General features: G+C 39.3%; 1 protein-coding gene across 1 annotated transcript in view; it reads right to left on the bottom strand.

Moving 5' to 3' along the window:
- Positions 1–18,398, bottom strand: part of KIAA0586 (KIAA0586 ortholog) — a 137,433-nt gene that overhangs the window by 91,144 nt on the left and 27,891 nt on the right. Inside the window, 5 exon segments of the mRNA XM_030558475.1 lie at positions 7,604–7,778; positions 8,446–8,715; positions 9,037–9,109; positions 14,683–14,909; positions 17,965–18,006. Coding sequence (XP_030414335.1) covers positions 7,604–7,778; positions 8,446–8,715; positions 9,037–9,109; positions 14,683–14,909; positions 17,965–18,006 — 787 coding nt within the window.

Here is an 18,398-nt window from a genome sequence, read left to right as displayed (position 1 = left end):
AAACTGTTTGATTGTAATAACTATGTATAAATGCTTTAACAACAGAGAAGATATGACCAGTCATTGTTCTAATAAATAAAAAAATGTTGGAAGTGATGAATAAATTATATTCCTCAATACTGACAGCAGAAATTCTGTAAAAATACACCAAACTCACAACTTCCCCCACCAAAAATACCGTTTTATGGCACCCCTCCTGCCAATGAATTTTCTTCTGTTTTTTATTTTACACAGCGCTCAAACCAAGTGATCAGAGAACAGAAACTGCTATCGAAAGACAGTAGGTTGACCTTTAAGGATTTTATGAAAGAGAGAGAAAAAGTAAATATAGGGTTGTACGTGAAACACCACAAGGAATAAAGGAAATTCTATATACAACCCTATTAAGAATGCAGCTCTCCTTCCATTTAAATAACACGTAACAAAAAATTTCTAACTTAAGTAGAAACTACCTATGACATTGACTGAAAATCAATCACAAACATAAAATACCTACGATTGATTAGAACAAGAAATGACACATGTATACCATACGTTGCTGGCTTTATAATCCAATGAACTACAAACTGATGCTGGCAGCACATGCCAAGGCCCGTAGGTCTCACTGAACACTAACAAATATATAGCTGGAACAAGTGTGGCTCATCTCTGTGTTAATACTGTTAAAATAGGTATGAGTTACAAAAATGTGTTTAGACTTTACGAAATGCTTTTAAGTTGCTGCATGTATTAATCTCACTTATAATACCTGTATGCCATGTTATAGGGTAATATTTAAGTGATTTTCTTCCATTGTAAGTCACCAGACAGGAAAGAAGCATTAACAAGTGTAAAATACTAGTTCCCAATAGGTGTTATATTTTGCCCAACAAAAGAAAATCCATCAACACCATACTAACCATTGTGGAACATCAGAATTGCTTTCCCAGACCCCATGCAGAGGAGACGCACTGATTTCCTCTGAACAGCTGAATTTGTAACTCGAAGCAGAAGGGGAAAAGGAATAAAAAGCCCTAACAAGGAGGAGCTGTAGCTTGGTCTGCACTACCAACTTATGTCAGCGTAACTACACTGCTCAGGGGTATGGAAAATCCACTCCTCTGAGCAACATAGTTATACTGATCTAACGCCCAGTGCAGACAGCACTAAGTCAATGGGAGGGTTTCTTCCATCTACATAATTACCACCTCTTTGGGAGGTGGAGTACCTACATTGACAAGAGAAGCTCTCCTCTTGGTGTAGTGCAGCTGTGCCATTGCAGCACTGTATGTGTAGACACACCCTGTATCTTTTATGCTGCTTGGACTCTGAGGAGCAAGGATTACCAAGCATAAGCAAAAGATTGCCAATGCTTGGCATGGATTAGCCCTAAAAGACATATAGTGCTTGTTTATTATAGAAGTTTCTATTATTTTTTCAAAATTAAGAGTGACTCACTAGTTTACCTACTTTAATCTTCTAAATAACTCTCTCGTCTCCTTTTCCTAGTTAATAAATCTTTCAATAGTTTATTATAGGATTGGCTACAAATGTTGTCTTTGGTGTGAGAGCTAAGGTGCACCTGACCTGGGCCAAGTGACTGGTCCTTTCAGACTTGGTGTACCCTAAATATTATTGTGATTTTTGGTGTAAGGGAACATCTATCACAAAGGCAGGCTTGCCTAGGTGACTAGATAGATTGGAGTACCCAAAGGGACTCTGTGACTCAATGTTAAGAATGTTATAGTGTCTGAGGCATTTACACTAGATACTTCACTGATGAAATCTAAGTACAGAGCTCACCACCAATTTGGGATTTGTGTCTTGCTTGCTTCTTAACTGTCCATCTGGGAAGTTAGTACTCACCTTTTTCAACCACTGCAGCAGGACAAACTGTGAAAACTTCCAACTTATAAATATAGACACAACATCAACATGGGAAAACTGATTTGCCAATCCAGCTTTGAAAATGTATTCACAAAAACTAACCCTATTTAACAACATCTAAAGCATCAAGCAGAGTGGAACATATATTGAATACTGTATTTCTTGCTGTGCATACATAAAGCTTCCTATGCAATATACATTCTATGGAAAAAGTGTATATTATGCCACATTAAAACTGAGAATTTAAACACAGATAAGGTTCTGCGAGAAGCTGGGACTGCACAACAGGGGATGGATCACACAATAATTGCCCTATTCTCTTCATTCCCTCTGATGCACTTGGCCCTGTCCACTTTTGTAAGGCAGGACAGTGGGGCTAGACGAACCATTGGTCTGCCCTAGTATGGCCATTCTTATGTTCTTACATAGCAACACTAGCCTGACCACACTAAACAATAATCTAAAATGTTACAGATATGTATACTCTTTATGATTTAAGGGAGAAATTCTGCTCTCAGTAATACTAGGGTAAATCCAGGATAACTAATGAACTGAAGTTACTCTAGATTCACACCAATATTAAAAAAAATAGCACTATACAATAACAATAAACCACACATTAAATGGATTAAAAAGTGGCTAACTGACAGATCTTAAAAATTAGTTGTCAATGAGGAATCATCCTCAAATTGGGGAGGTTCGTAGTGGGTTCCACAAGAATAGGTAGCAGGCCCAATCCTATTAAACATTTTCATTGATGATCCAGAAGAGCATATAAAATCACTAATGATAAATATTTGCAATGATGCAAAGACTGGCAGAGTGGTAAATAACAATTAGGATTGAGCAGACATACAGAGCAATCTGAATTTCTGAACATGATTTTCAAGTGCTTTTAACTATTTCTTTCTCTTGAAAAGAAAAAAAATCACTCAAATTTAGCAGACATTGGATTTTTGATTAAACACACATGTAAAACATGATGCATTTAAAACTTGAGATCTTTTTCAGTTACAATTATCCAAGCACAAAAAAACTGTTCTTTAAAAAAAACAAAAAACCTCCTTCACACACTCAGATTACCCAGGAATAGATGGATTTCTCCACCCGTAACTTCCTAGGAGAATTCTTGCACTGATATCAGGCATTATTCATGGAAGTTTAGTTGCAAAGGAAAACTGTTGAGCAAGTTATAAATGACTGAAAAGACCATCTACAAATGTCCATTTCAGCCTTAACTAGGAGAATCCTTGTTGCAACACTAAATTTAACATGACCCAAATACGCTATTAGTGAAGGGGAGTCACTTTAATAAAATTAGATTTTCTTGACAATCAGTCATGAGGCTAACTACTTTCAGTGGTTCTATGGTCTATGTAACATGGTATGCAATCTCTAGGAGCGGGAATCAAAAAGGATGTTGATAAATTGGACAGCGCTCAGAGAACAACCACAAGAATGATTGAAGTGATTAGAAAACATGCCTTATAATGATAGACTCAAGAGTTCAATCTATTTAGCTTAACAAAGAGAAAGTTAAGGGGTCACTTTATAACAGTCTACAAGTATCTAGTCTATACCACTAGTATATCAGCACCTCACAAAAACAGGAGGTTTTCCCAATACCTGCTGGAAAGTATTATTTCATCCATTTTACTAACAAGGAATTGAAGCACAGAAGATTTAAGCAACTTGCCCAAGGCCAACCCAAGAAGTCTTTGGCAAAGACGGATAATAAAATTAGGTATTTTAAAGTACCAGTCATGTGCCATCCCACCTCAGGCTAAAAGCTCGGCTGGAAAGCTTAGGACTAGATTAACTCTATGGAAGCTCTATTTACAGTAAATGCTCATGAAATGACACAGTATATGCCCACCTTCTTCCCCTAAAGAGAAAATAAACATGTCTTACTTTATTTATTATCAAGATATAGCGAGATCAGTGTAACTTGCACAGAGTTCCAACCACAGGATAACTCCATTATTATATGATACTTTCATTACACCAGGTTGGTGAGACAGAGGGCTCAGCAGTCCCACAGTCCAGGCTGCACCCCGGAGACCCTGTCACAAGAAGTCATTACTACTCTTTGATCCACTAAATTGTTAATCATAATTACCATGTGACATTTAAAGCACAGTCTGACCTTTTTCCTAAACTGATCTGTTTTTGCTTAAAAAAAAAAACAGTGTCAGAATTAACCATCTTCAGCCAGTCAATCTCTGTTTATATGGCATATGGCACATTGACAACACTCACTGTAGTTAATACACAAAAAGCTCTGTTATGAAACAGAGATGGTTTCTATGCAACCCACCTTGACAACAAGCCACAAAAGCAAATAAATGAAATGTTAAAACAACTAATCATATGTACTCTACTCTTCCACCTCCAGATAGGTACTTTATCCCTACCTCAATCATGTATGCAACAAATCATACACTCTAGCCTTTAACTGCCTCAGCACCCTAACCAACTATTTCTTCCAATCACATCAGTGTTCCCTTTTGCACACTACCTTCACCACACTGAATATCCACACATTTACATTGAGAGAAGTTGTAATCATTTGGTAACTCACATTCTCCCTCCAATCTCCCATAGTGTCTTGTCTTCTATACTCCTCCTTATGCTTGCTCTCCTGGCTTCCTACTCTTCATATTCTTCCCTACTTCCTCTCCTATTTCTCTGACTTCCTCCTACATTCCCCTACATGTCCGCTACACATGTCCCCATTTTTCCCCTCCTGCACACCCTATTCCCCTCCAACTCTCTTAGGTTTCCTTCTTGCTTCTCGGACTCCCCTTGTTTCTGGATTCTCCCAGAGACCCCCTCAAGCCTTAAAGGCCAGCTTAGTGTCACTTTCACAGGGAATGATTCAGGGGGATGGCCATATTTGCTAAACTTCCTCCTGTACAGACTATACAAAAGCAGATCTTCAACAGCTTCAGTTGTATTAAGAACAATGGGAGATAGCAACCACTTTGATAGAGGGCAATTCTTTATGAGTTTCTTTGAGGGAGCACGGTCCCCAGGTTTTTCTAAAAGAAAACTTTAAGTTATGAAGAATAATGGCAAAAGTTAATCCTACCCATAATCCTAAAAGTTAGTCCTCGGACCAGATCAGATCAGGATTCATCTCTCTGAAAGTTTTTGTGAAATGAGATAATGTTTTTTAAAAGTAAACAGCTGATTTAAAAAGTTTGACCGCCACAGACAACTTTCAGCAACAACTTCAAACATGTTAATGTAGAAAGGAAAAGATGTAAAACACAAACCACATAGACATTTCAAAGGGCATAAGAACTAAAACTATGTGAGAGATCAAACAAGATCAAACTAGCTAGAGACATGAAAGGTAACAACAAAACATTCTACAAATACGTTAGAAGCTCGAGGAAGACTAAGGATAAGGAAGGCCCATTACTCAAGGGGGGGGGCGGGGAAATAACAGAAAATGTGGAAATGGCAGAAGTGCTTAATGATTTCTTTGTTTTGGTTTTCACCAAGAAGGTTGGTGGTAACTGGACAACTAACGTAGTGAATGTCAATGAAAATGAGGCAGGATCAGAAAAGGCTAAAGGGAAAAAACAAGTTTAAAATTACTTGGACAAATTAGATTTCTTCAAGTCACCAGGGCCTGATGAAATGCATTTTAGAATACTCAAGGAACTAACTGAGGAGATATCTGAGCCATTAGCAATTATCGTTGAAAAGACATGGAAAATGGGAGAGATTACAGAAGACTGGAAAAGGGCAAATATAGTGCCAATCTATAAAAAGGGAAATAAGGACAACGCAGGGAATTACAGACCAGTCAGCTTAACTTCTGTACCGGAAAGATACTGCAGCAAGTAATTAAGCAATTAATTTGCAAACATCTAGAAGATAATAAGGTGATAAGTAACAGTCAGCGTGGATTTGTCAAAAACAAATCGTGTCAAACCAACCTGACAGCTTTCTTTGGCAAGGTAACAAGTCTTGTGGATAAGGGTAGATGTGGTATATCTTGACTTTAACAAAGCTTTGGATACTGTCTCGCATGACCATCTCATAAACAAACTAGTGAAATGCAACCTAGATGGAACTAATATGAGGTGGGTGCAAAACTGGGTGGAAAACCGTTCCCAGAGAGTAGTTACCAGTGGGTCACAGTCATGCTGGAAGGGAATAACGAGTGAGGTCCGCAGGGATCAATTCCGGGTCCGGTTCTGTTCAATATCTTCATAAATGATTTAGATAATGGCATAGGGAGTACACCTAAGTTTCCGGACGATTCCAAGCTCGGAGGAGGTGCAAGTGCTTTAGGGGATAGGATTAAAATTCAAAATGATCTGGACAAGCTGTAGAAATGGTCTGAAGTAAATAGGATGAAATTAAATAAGGACAAATGCAAAGTACTCCACTTAGGAAGGAACAATCAGTTGCATACATACAAAATGGGAAATGACTGCCTAAGAAGAAGTACTGCGGAAAGGGATGTGGGGGTCATAGTGGACCACAAGCTAAATAAGTCAACAGTGCAACACTGTTGCAAAAAAAGCAAACATCATTCTGAGATGTATTAACAGAAGTGTTGTAAGCAAGACACGAGAAGTAATTCTTCCACTCTATTCTACACTGATTAGGCCTCTTCTGGAGTATTGCGTCCAGTTCTGGGCACCACATTTCAGGAAGGATGTGGACAAATTGGAGAGAGTCCAGAGAAGAGTGACAAAAATGATTAAAGGTTTAGAAAACATGTCCTATGAGTGAAGATTGAAAAAAATTGGGTTATAGTCTGGAAAAGAGAAGACAGAGGGGACATGATAATAGTTTTCAAGTACGTAAAAGGTTGTTACAAGGAGGAGGAAGAAAAATTGTTTTCTTAACCTCTGAGGATAGGACAAGAAGCAATGGGCTTCAATTGCAGCAAGCGTGGTTTAGGTTGGACATTAGGAAAAACTTCCTAACTGTCAGGGTGGTTAAGCACTGAAATAAATTGCCTACGGAGGTTGTGGATCACCACTATTGGAGATTTTTAAGAGCAGGTTAGACAAACACCTGTCAGGGATGGTCTAGACTTTTAGACAATACTTAGTCCTGCCAAGAGCACAGGGGACTGGAATAGATGATCTCTCGAGGTCCCTTCTAGTTCTATGATTTCACACTTAAAGGCCACCTACATGTATAGAAAAAACAGATACTTGCTACACTGTAAACCCCATTTTAAATGCAACTCTAACTATGGAGATATGACAAGTGTAATAATTCAACTATATATTTCTTAAAACACAGTAAAAGCATATATTGAATTGATCATAGAATGCTAATCTCTCATAAAAAATATGAGAGTTTTGAAAGAGATGGGATCTAAAGTTTGATAGAGTAACAAAAACAAAAAAAACCACCTTCAGAACATTACATGCATATTAAGAAGAGAGACTATAAGCAGAAGCCTGAAGACGAATTTCCATTACAAGTATGAATATCATAGCTATGCCCATAATATAACTTTGTTGATTTTACAACATGTACCGGGGATGCATTTCAGAAAGGTTCTCTCTCAAAATAACAAGAGGAAAAAAGTTATCACAACCCACTAAAGCTTAACTTAAAGAATGTGCCCATTGTAAACAAGCAATTGAATCTGCTGTAAGGAATTTGAAAAGAAAAACCTGAAAGTAAGCACCTAATGGGAAGTGACGACAGACACACTTGTTTATAATTTAAACATTTGTGTCAAAGGATTACTTACCCCTAACACACTCTATAACTTTTGGTCTTTGAGGTTTGGATTTCGGAGAAGGAGAGTTGAACCTGAGATATGGCGCTTTTTTAAGTGTGCTGCGGTGGCCCTGGTAAATTGGTTTCCCATATACCTGGGACAGATACTCTTCATTTTGTACCACAGCACTTGCTTTCAGAGGTCCCTGCACAAAAAAAAGAAAGCCATTTCTAAATTCTCCATATGTGAAGAACTAAATGTGCAATTATTGCTATACATTTTTTCCAGCAGTTTTATATTTTGTAATGTATTATGGACAAATAACATACAGAAATGAAACAGTGTTAGATGAACTGTAAATCTTGGCATTTTTTTTTACTTCCTATGTAATTTGATAAATTAGTTGTCATTATGCTTAACAACTTTTGCATAAATCAGTATCAAGTATACAATCAACTATATCTTTTTATACCGTTACATATTATTTATTAAGCGCCAATAAACGCTGTATTCTACAAGCTAAAAATAAAGTCAGTCTTCACAATGGAAACCCAAAAGAAGGGAGCCATTTTATTCTAAATTTGCATTTATGGTAATATTAATTATATATGAAGTAATGCACACAAAAACAACCCTTTAAACAAACCGTACAAATCCTGTGCCTTATACCATAATTGTCCAGAATTAAATGTGCAGTATTCCAGATACTACCCAACTAGCACTGTATGTAGAGGAATATTTGCCTTACATGTGAACATTTTAATTACCGTCAATCATAAAGCAGGACACTGACAGTTCCAATTCAGTTCTCTCCTGGAAACTGAAGTAGGGCAATCATTACCAGAATACAAATAATAAACAAAACCCTTTACCTCTGCCCTTCCTTCTTTCTTCAGCAAAGTTTCAGAAACTGAGTAACTTCTCAAGCTCTGTCTTCCAAAGTTATTCTCTGACTGCTTCTGAGAAGGCTTAGCAGCAGATAAATACTTCTTTGTTAAGGATCCTTGAGGTTTTTTGGTTTTTGCTTTAATTTCTTTGTTGGTCTTCATATCCCTGGTGTTCTGTGTTCTCTTGATCCATGGAGTCTTCGGATCTTTTTGATTATATTGTGTTTGCTCATAATCATTTTTTGCCATTTCTGCCTAAAGATCAAATGGAAATATTGTCAAACGAGATTTTATGTTCAAGTCTATCAGGAAAGGCTGGGGGCAACTTTGAAGTTCTGACAAACAGTTTGTTTTTCATGTTAAACAGTAACTGTGATGTAGTGACTTTCATTAAGGTGAACAAGTTTTAAAATAGGTGTGGATATTTTGTTGTTGAGCTACAAATTGGCCTAATGGTCTCCTGATGTTTTCATATTGAGAGTGAACAATATTTCTTGAAAGTCTACATTTTAAAAAACCACAAGAGTGTCTTACAATGCGAGAAACTTTAATTCAAACATTTTCTTCCAGCCATACCTGAATTTCCACACTGATTGCTTTAATCCACTCATCTACCGTCTTTCGGATACGAATCTCCTCCAATACATGTCTGAAACACAAAGAAAGAGCTATGTTAGGTCAATGTTTCTCAAACTGTGATGAGTTAGTTCCTGAGAATGTAGTGACCTGTTCTGAAGGAGGCTTTAAAAAGCACAGGGAAAATAAGACTATTAACTTACCTTCCGAGATCAAGAATTGAAGGTATTGAATGTATTCATACTACTTTCCCATGCCTGCACCGTGCTTCTAGTACATCATTGTTGGAAGTCCCCATATTTCTATGCCCTAGCACCATTAACCTGCCTAACAAGTACGTGCCATGCACTTACTCTCATGAGATGCTACAGCAGTCCCAATTGCCTCATATGTTCCTTTTTTGAACAAAAGATGAAAAGCAAAAGAGAATGAAAAACATATTCCCAATTTGGTGGGGGAGAGTGAGCAGATGAGTATTTAAAGACAGGGAAGTCTCTTTCTTCAAAAGGAATTATTATGGATTCCCACTCTCAGAAAATCTTTACAAAAGGGAGACTAGTTTCATTCAAGACAGCAAAGAGATGAGAGTTTAATTACCACCAAAATATATTTTTCATATATAATTTTATTTAAGCAACTGATAAAATATCTACAACAGAAACTATAGAGACATCCTAAAAAAATAAAAGGTATGAGAAAGATTGGGTGCTCGCAACATGGAAACAGGTTCTGTAATGGTCAAAATCACATTCATGTCACAAGACGAGAGCAAGCAATAGTGCATTGAGAAAGCATGCAGAGTATTCTCTATGGCAGCTTTGCTAATCTGAACAGAAAATAAATATACCTGAGTTGTTATGCTGGTGCATGTCATTATACTATCTGCAGAGAGGCTGGCTACAGTTTTAGACATATATTGACTGAATGAGCCCCAACAGGACCTTGAAATTGTGAGCCTGCTACAAGGAGTAGCAATAACTAAAGCAAACAGACAAACGTTTAAACCATGGCTGTTCTGGAGACAGTCTGACTTTCTTTTTACAAGTATCATATGAAACATGAAGTTAAGGCCAGTTTTTAATAATCAAAATGTCATCCTGTACCAAGTCAAATGCCTTACAGATTTCTTATTACATCAACACTCATGATCCAAAACGTCTGTTAGTCTATAAGGTGACACAGGATTCTTTGTTGCTTTTACATCAACACTGTTATCTTTATCAACCAAACTTGTAATCTCATCAAAAATATAACATCAAGTTAGTTTGACAGGATCTACTTTCCATAAACCCACGTCGATTGTCATTAATTTTATCGTCCTCCTTTAATTCTTTATTAATCATGCCCTATATCAGACACTGTATTATCTTGCCTAGGGTTAACCTCCGAATGCCTATAATTAAAAGAGTCATCCTAAGATTCTTAGTCTTTTAAAATATCACCACTCCATGAGCCTTCTTCCAGTCTTCTGGAACTTCCCCAATGATCCAAGACTTGCAGAAAATCAACATCAGCAGTCCAGTGAGCTTCTCAGTGAGCTCCTTTAAAACTCTTTGATGCAAGTTATCTGGATTTCTGATATTAAAATGTCTAACTTCAGTAGCTGCTGTTTAACATCCTTTCAGGATACCCAATACCCAGAGTGTTGCCATCATCATATTATATGATTACGTCATCTGTTTTTCCCAAATATAGAACAAGTATTTATTGAACATGTGACATTCTATACCTTGGGGGAGCGTCTTGTAACCCCCATATTCCTCATTTGTATATAATTGTGATATTGTATATAAAGCAGGCCATCTGAAGTATCAGGGGAAAGGTGCTGAAAGTCACTGTTCTATCTAAACATGTATATAATTAATGCATATGAAGTTATGAGAATTGTGCTGTATGGCTGTCACTAAAATATGCTGAGAGTTTGGAAAAAAACAGATACTAGCTCTCCAGAGACAATGCTAAGGAAAGTAACCAACGCCCCCAGGCGGGTGTCAAACAACCATTAAACAGCCATTGTCCAGCAACAGAGCTACAATTCAATGACTCGCCTGCATAAGGTCACACCAGATGAAATTGCTCAACCTTGCCTGGAGACTCAGGAATGCCCACCAGACATGCCTGGACTTGTGTTCTCCAGGCACATGGACTGAGGGTATAAAACAGAACTCAGGGGCCCCATGCTTGGCCTTTCTCCTTGCCCCACCTACACTGCAAGCAACAAGGACACTCTGAAGACTCCAACAGAGGGGACTGGCCCAGGTTTCAAAGGCGATACCTGTGTACAGGGCCGTCCTTAGGCATAGGCAACATAGGCAGCTGCGGAGGGCACCTGAAAATTTGGGGCACCACTAGGTCTTAGTGTCCACCCCCTTGTTTCCTATCCCTATTCTGACCCTTCCTGCAGGCTCCCACAGATGGCTGCTCTAGCCTGGTGAGTCTTCCTTGGGAGGGAATCTAGTAGTTAAAAGTGAAAAAACCTCCAGCCTGCCAGACCTATTAGCACAACATTGAAACTGTTAAAGAGACATTCAAGGGGTAATAAAGCCATTTAACAGGCATTTGCCAACCCCAAGGTATATACTGACAGGTTTCAGAGTGGTAGTCCTGTTAGTCTGTATCAGCAAAAACAAGGACGAGTCCTTGTGTCACCTCAAAGACTAACAAATTATTTGGGCATAAGCTTTTGTGGACTAGAACCCATTTCATCAGATGTCCACGAAAGCTTATGCCCAAATAAATTTTTATACTGTCAGTTTCTGACTTTACTGAAAAAAACAGTTGTGCATTAATGTAATATTTACACAGAACATGTCAGTCTACAGGACCTTAGTTAAAAATTTGCTTTAAAAATATTTCATTAGTGAGCTGGTGAAGATTATAAAATCACATTTCTAAAAAATGCTTGCATAGAGTTTTAGAAGCACAATCATCTTTAGCCTTAAATGTGTGGATCTTCACACATAGTTTTTTAAATAAATCCTTCAAAATACCTCCCTTATCTAAAATACACATTTTAATTACTACAGTTAAAAAAAAAAGTGCTTCCAAGTCTTCCTGTCCTTTCTGTCCATCCCTTCACCACCTCTCCCCCCACGCCCCACTGAAGAGAACCCTTAAAGGGACAACAGTCCTTCCCTTCCAGATAGCTGGACAAAGAGTTCCCTTTCTTTACTTCTGACTATCCGACAAACTAGTTTTAAAAGAACCCTCCAGCAAAATCAGTACCTTAGTAAGACAAAATTCTTGTTATACCTAAAATCTTTGGAAACATTTTTTTTTTAAAGTTGGTGAAATTTCATAACCATGTCTCTTGTTATGGAGATCACACAAAGTAAATTACTGTTCCCTTTTTCTAAAAGCAATGAACATTGTTATGAACACACTAAATCTCTCTGATTAATTTAAAAGAATGTCTTTGTTTCAGTGAGTTAAATATGTAGTAATCTGGAATGCTGGCTTAAGATTTGAGTACATTTAAAATATAAATTCAACTTAGAAATACTGATGAAGAAAATGTAAAACAGAGAAGAGCTGCATCATGTATTCCATTATATGTAATGTTGTATTCAGCAGGACAGCTGACTCACCCTTACTATGAAGTTTTTGCAAATAAATCTCTGACAAACTTCAGGGCATATCAAAAAACCTGTGACTGACATTTTTTATTCCCAAATTGTAGTGCTTTTAATTAGGTACTTTCTTCATGTCCATTCTGCATGAGGGAGAGTGCATGGAAGTCTCTGCAGGGAACTGTGACTCTCCGCCACCATGAGGCAGGCTGGGCATCTCAGGCCATTGCTACACTTACAGTTCTGCAGCGCTGGTAGTTACAGCTGTGTTCGTACAGCTGTGTAGGGTCAGCGCTGCAGTGTGGTCACACTGACAGCTACCAGCGCTGCGTGTGGCCACATTTGCAGCATTTGCAGCGCTGTTGGGAGTGGTGCATTGTGGGCAGCTATCCCAGCATTCAAGTGGCTGCAGCGTGCTTTTCAAAAGAGGGGGGTGGGATGGAATGTGACAGGGAGTGTGGGAGAGACAGAGAGATTGGATTTTTGGAGCTGACACTGTTCTCAGCTCCCTGCCTTGCAAGTTCTAAGGACTGGAAGACACACAGTGCCTACCTTCAATCATTTTAAAAGTTCTGACCCCTTCCCCCACCCCTCTCTCATTCACTAAACGCAAATTATGCACTCCTAAATAACCATCAGACCAGATAAGCATCTGCTCAACATGGACTTCCCCCTCCCCCTCTGCCATGTGAGCATGCTGTTTCTCTCTTCAAGCAAACAGCTGTGAACATTCCAAAGTAATTCCCCTGCCTGCCTCTGCTCGCTCAGCAAACAGGAGCTGTGTTTGTTTTTTAAATAAGCAGTTTGTCTGAACTCCGAGCTCCCCCTTTCTTCCGGTTTGTTGTGGACAGGAATTCTGCGATACCTCCTTATACCCCGGAGGTCAATAAAAGCGCTGGTGGGGTCCACACTTGCTGACCAGTGCTGGATCACCAGCGCTGGAATCGCTACACCCGAGGCTCGAGCGGGTGTACAGCCAGCCCTGCAATCAGGGAGTTGCAGCGCTGGCCATGCTTTGCAAGTGTGGCCACATCCTAAATTGCAGCGCTGTAACCCCCTCACCAGCACTGCAACTCTTTAGTGTAGCCATGGCCTCATTATCCTTTGCTGTCAAGTCCCTCCTCCCCCTCCCCCACCAGGATGTGAGCTTGGGCTGCCATCCGGCATAGGGGCACCAGTTTAATAATACTGCCTAGGGCCCCATAAATCCTAAGGAAATTGCTTAATCTAGATGTTGCCCAATCTAATAGGGTTGAGAGTTTAGACTGCATGTTTATATTTTATTTTATTTTGGTAACCACTCTAACTTTTTGCCTATCACTTAAAATCTCTCTTTTGTAGCCAGTAAATTAGTTTTAATGTTTATCTCTACCAGTGAGTTTGCCTGAAGTGTGTGGTAAATCTGCTCAGGTTTGCAAAGGCCAGTGTATATCCACTTTCCATTGATGAAGTGGAGAACCAATTAATAAATATAATGAGTAGTGCAAGATGGTATATTCCTGGGGTACAGTGCTGGGAGCTGCGGGGATTTGGCTGGTACTTTCCTCTGAGTGATTCATGAGTGGCACTGGGAGCATTCATGCAATCTAGCTGGGTGTGGGGCTCCACATGTTGTTATGCTGAGTGATAGCAGGGCCTGGAGAGGTTTGCTGCTTATAACTAGCAAAGCATTGTGAAAGAATGCCCAGGTTGGAGAGTTAAGGGGGCCTAGTGGTCCCACAGTCCCAGGCTGCACCCCAGGGATCCCGACACAAAACACTTGTATCTTTTTTGTATTATTATTCCTAATTCTATCATTTCCATTTAGTTGTGGACTAATGTCATTGGTGCCATTTTTTCCCCCTTGTACATTTAACCTCCTTATTTTTTCTGAACTCTGGTGGCCACAGATGTCCCTTTGCCTCCCTTATCAATTTTCTACAATCCTAGCTTCTGATTTATATTTATTACTATCAACTTCCCCTTTTTTCAATATAGCTGCCTTCACTTCTGCTCTAAACCAATTCGATATTTTTTAACTAGTGCTATGAGTAGATTAGAGCGGGTAGCAGCATGGAAGATTAAATGAAATTCCCACCTGTTTGTAGTCAAAGCATTAATAAAGGTATACATGGCATCTCCATCTTTTGCACGAATAATGGCTTCCAAATTTTCTTCAAGGACTTTTTTATTGTTTTGTACTCCTCTTAAAATCCTTTCGGCATCCTTCAACACGGATTTTGGTGCTTTAACTGTCTGAAGAATAGATGGCTTGGAGACCTGATGACATTCAGCAAGACTAGGTGCAACAACAGGGTTTGTTGGCTAAAATTTACGGAAAACAATTATTATTTTAATATACTAAATCATTTTTCTAAACAGAGTACATTATCTGATCTATTGTTGATCTATCATCAATTCTAAGGTCCAATCTAATAAGGTGGAGAGCAACTGCCATTGACTTTAAACCTAAACTAAAGAGAGATCAGTGTCTTGCAAACAAATGGAAGGAGATCTGAAACTTGTCAAACATTAAAGTATACTATACCATATCTGAGGCACAATGCGGATAAAATATGAAAGCAATATAGCATGTGAAAAAGATGAAGCCATTAAATGTCAGGAGTAGAAATCACAAGTTAATCTCTCTGTACAACAGCATTAAAGCATAATTCATTCTAAAAGGATAAGGATTAAATTCTGCCCCCGATAAAGGCACATAACTCCTTCTGAAATCAATCTGGTCCTAAGGAACACCAGGTAACATAGCACTATGTGACTCAGTAGCGCCATATGCCACTGATGTTTACTTCTTTATAAGAAATACTGAAAAAACTATTAAAAGCCATTTAGTTTGCAACACATTTCACCAAGTTGAAAACAAAATTAGTAATTGAACCACTAAGTATGAACACAAAGGACACCAATGCACAGAACACAGAGATTGGAACAATGATTGGGCCTCATACTCTTGTCTGGAAATACACAAAAGAGGACGTTTGATCTCCAAGAAAAGAAGTGGGGAAGGGATGCAGGCAGATAACAATGCTCTTCTGGACATGCTAATGACCAGCTAAAGTGACCCCAGGCCACTTCTTAGGCCATGTCTACACTTGAAACTTATGTTGACTCAAGTTATGTCGGCAGTAACTCCAGTTGCGGCAGTTAGTATATCACTTGTGCACCTGCATACTTGGCTCCATGGGTCGGTGGTGCACATGCTACTCCTGGGAGAATTCTGTGCCAAAATATTTAAAAATTCTGCACACAATATTTGAAATTTCTGCAAACTTTATTTTTCAAAATAACACAATATAATCATGCCAGTTTCAATTATTTTGGTAATTTATTTCAACGAATCTGTCAGCATGTATGTCTAACAATACAGACCAAAAAAAAAAAAAGATTCTGGAATTTTTTTTTTTTTTGACAAAGAGATTCCTTACTAGGCATATTAATATAGAACGTTGCGTAATTCATTTAAATTACAATACAGGACTGTAATTCCTGCACCTGTCAGAAGCAGTGCAAAGGCTTGGTGAAGTCAAGGATAAAAGAGGAGCTGAGGGAGAGGGAAGGAGCCTAAGAGCAAACCTTTTTGGTGTTGGGTGTGGATGGGAGTTTTCTTCGGAAGGAGGATTGTTAGGGTGTTGGGAAGCCTCCCCCATGCAGGCCCTGGCTGATCCTAAGCCTTTCCCATTCAGTCAGGCATGTCTGCTCCTGTCCCCATGGGTCTCTGCAGCCCCCATCCCCTGTCCCCAGGCTCAAGGCCATCACCCCACTAGCTCCTGAGCCCATGTGTCAGTATGTCCCCCCCACTAGCCATTCTGAATCCCAGTCTGTGAACCCAGCAGCCCTGTGTGCCCCACTCTGTCCTAACTTGGCTCTGTGGGCAGGGTGCTCTGATGAACTTCTACTCTTGGGGGAATTCTGTAGCACTGGACATAGAATTTTGTATTTTCCCACATAAAATACATTTTGCCTAAGAAGTGATGCGGTTCTGTCTTTTGCCCACTAGAGGCCGCTGTGGTGCTAGAACAGCGAGCATGAATGCAGCTGGCTCTTCTGGCACCACAGCAGCCTCTGATGGGAAAAAGGCAGAACTGCAGCACTTCTCAGGGAAAATGTATTTTATGCGGGAAAATACAAAATTATGTGAGACAGAGGAATTCTGCACATCTGCAGATGCACAGAAATCCCCCAGAGTAATACTCACCAGCAGTGCTTGTATGGGTGCAGAGTACAATGCACTATGGGTAGATATCCCACTTTGCAACTCACCACTGTCCAGCACACTGTCTTTTAGGAAGTTTTGGCGATGCATTATGAGGTTGAAATAAGTTGTGCAGGGGTGACTGGGAGCATGGAGTCAACTTCCCAGTTTGTAACTGTCTCCATCCCATAATGCTATCTATCTCTCATAATTTTCATGTCTTTTTTTCAAAATCCCACAACCCTGTGTGGCCCTCTTTGCTGTCCGCCATCTCTGACAGAAGCACGGTGCCTGCCCAGCTCTGCACTACTATGTGACCATTGCAAGCACAGGGTGCACAATCCTGGCATATTTGAAGAGCTACAAGAAGACCCAAATGAGTGGGGAACATGACGATTGCTTGGAAGACAAGACTGTCGTGGGACAGAGTGAGAACAATTCAAAGTTGTTGGTGGCATTCATAGAGCAGCTGCTGATGGTAGAGTGCCACTTTGGAAAAAGTCTCTTGCTTTACAAGACAAAAGAGAGCCCTATGCTTCAATGCATGGGGCCTGATACTGCCTGGGGAGGAATGGATATACCACAAATTATCTAAGAATCCTGTGGCACCTTATAGACTAAAAGACGTTTTGGAGCATGAGCTTTCGTGGGTGAATATCCACTTCGTCAGATGTGACAAAAGCCACGAAAGCTCATGCTCCAAAACGTCTGTTAGTCTATAAGGTGCCACAGGATTCTTTGCTGCTTTTACAGATCCAGACTAACACGGCTACCCCTCTGATACTTGACACAAATTATCTATCACCTTCATGTACATTTTAATTTAAGAACAAAAGCCAAGGTTAAAATATGTGCTCAGTAAAACATCTAAAATTAGTGATAAAGGTGCAACATCAGGAATTTAGCTGTGGTGTATTTATATACAGAACAGAGCACAAAACAGTTATCACATTAGCAGTCCACCTGATATAGAGTTAGGCGGGCAGCATTTATAGTCCGCTTTCCCAAGTATATTTCACTAAAACAGAATATCAAAAGTCACAGAACTACTCAAACCCTACATTCTGAGCAAACAGCCCAGAGTAACAGACAACTTTTGAAAAAGATTAAGATAAAGAAAGCAACAGAGTTTCTATACATTAAATTTTAAAAAAAATCCCACTATACCTTAACAAAATCATTCATGTCTGATTTCCATGCTTTTGCTTCCTGGCCGGGGGCGAAAAAAGACAGAAAAAGGTTCTTTGAAACTTCAACAATAAGTATCTATCAGAATTAAATTCAGTATTTAGAAGTTAGGTGAATAAAAAGTCTAGGTAAAATATCTTGTCTGATGTCTCAGCATGCTTCTCTCGGACAAAAGGCGCATCGTCAAGCACAACTCCATTTCCTTCATCTCACCTATCCATCTATGGTACTTATGCGGCCCCCATTACCAGAGTATCTGAGCACCTCACAATATTAAATGTCTTTATCCTCACAACACCCCCATTAGGCAGAGAAGAGCTATTTATTCCCATTTTACAGATGGGGAACTAAGGCACAAAGAGGCAAAGTGACTTTCCCTGGGACAGCCAGTCTGTGGCAAAGCAGAGGATTGA

The sequence above is a fragment of the Gopherus evgoodei genome, chromosome 4 (genome assembly GCF_007399415.2).
Source record: "Gopherus evgoodei ecotype Sinaloan lineage chromosome 4, rGopEvg1_v1.p, whole genome shotgun sequence".
NCBI classification, from domain to species: domain Eukaryota; kingdom Metazoa; phylum Chordata; order Testudines; family Testudinidae; genus Gopherus; species Gopherus evgoodei.
This window is presented reverse-complemented; position numbering and strand designations above follow the sequence as displayed.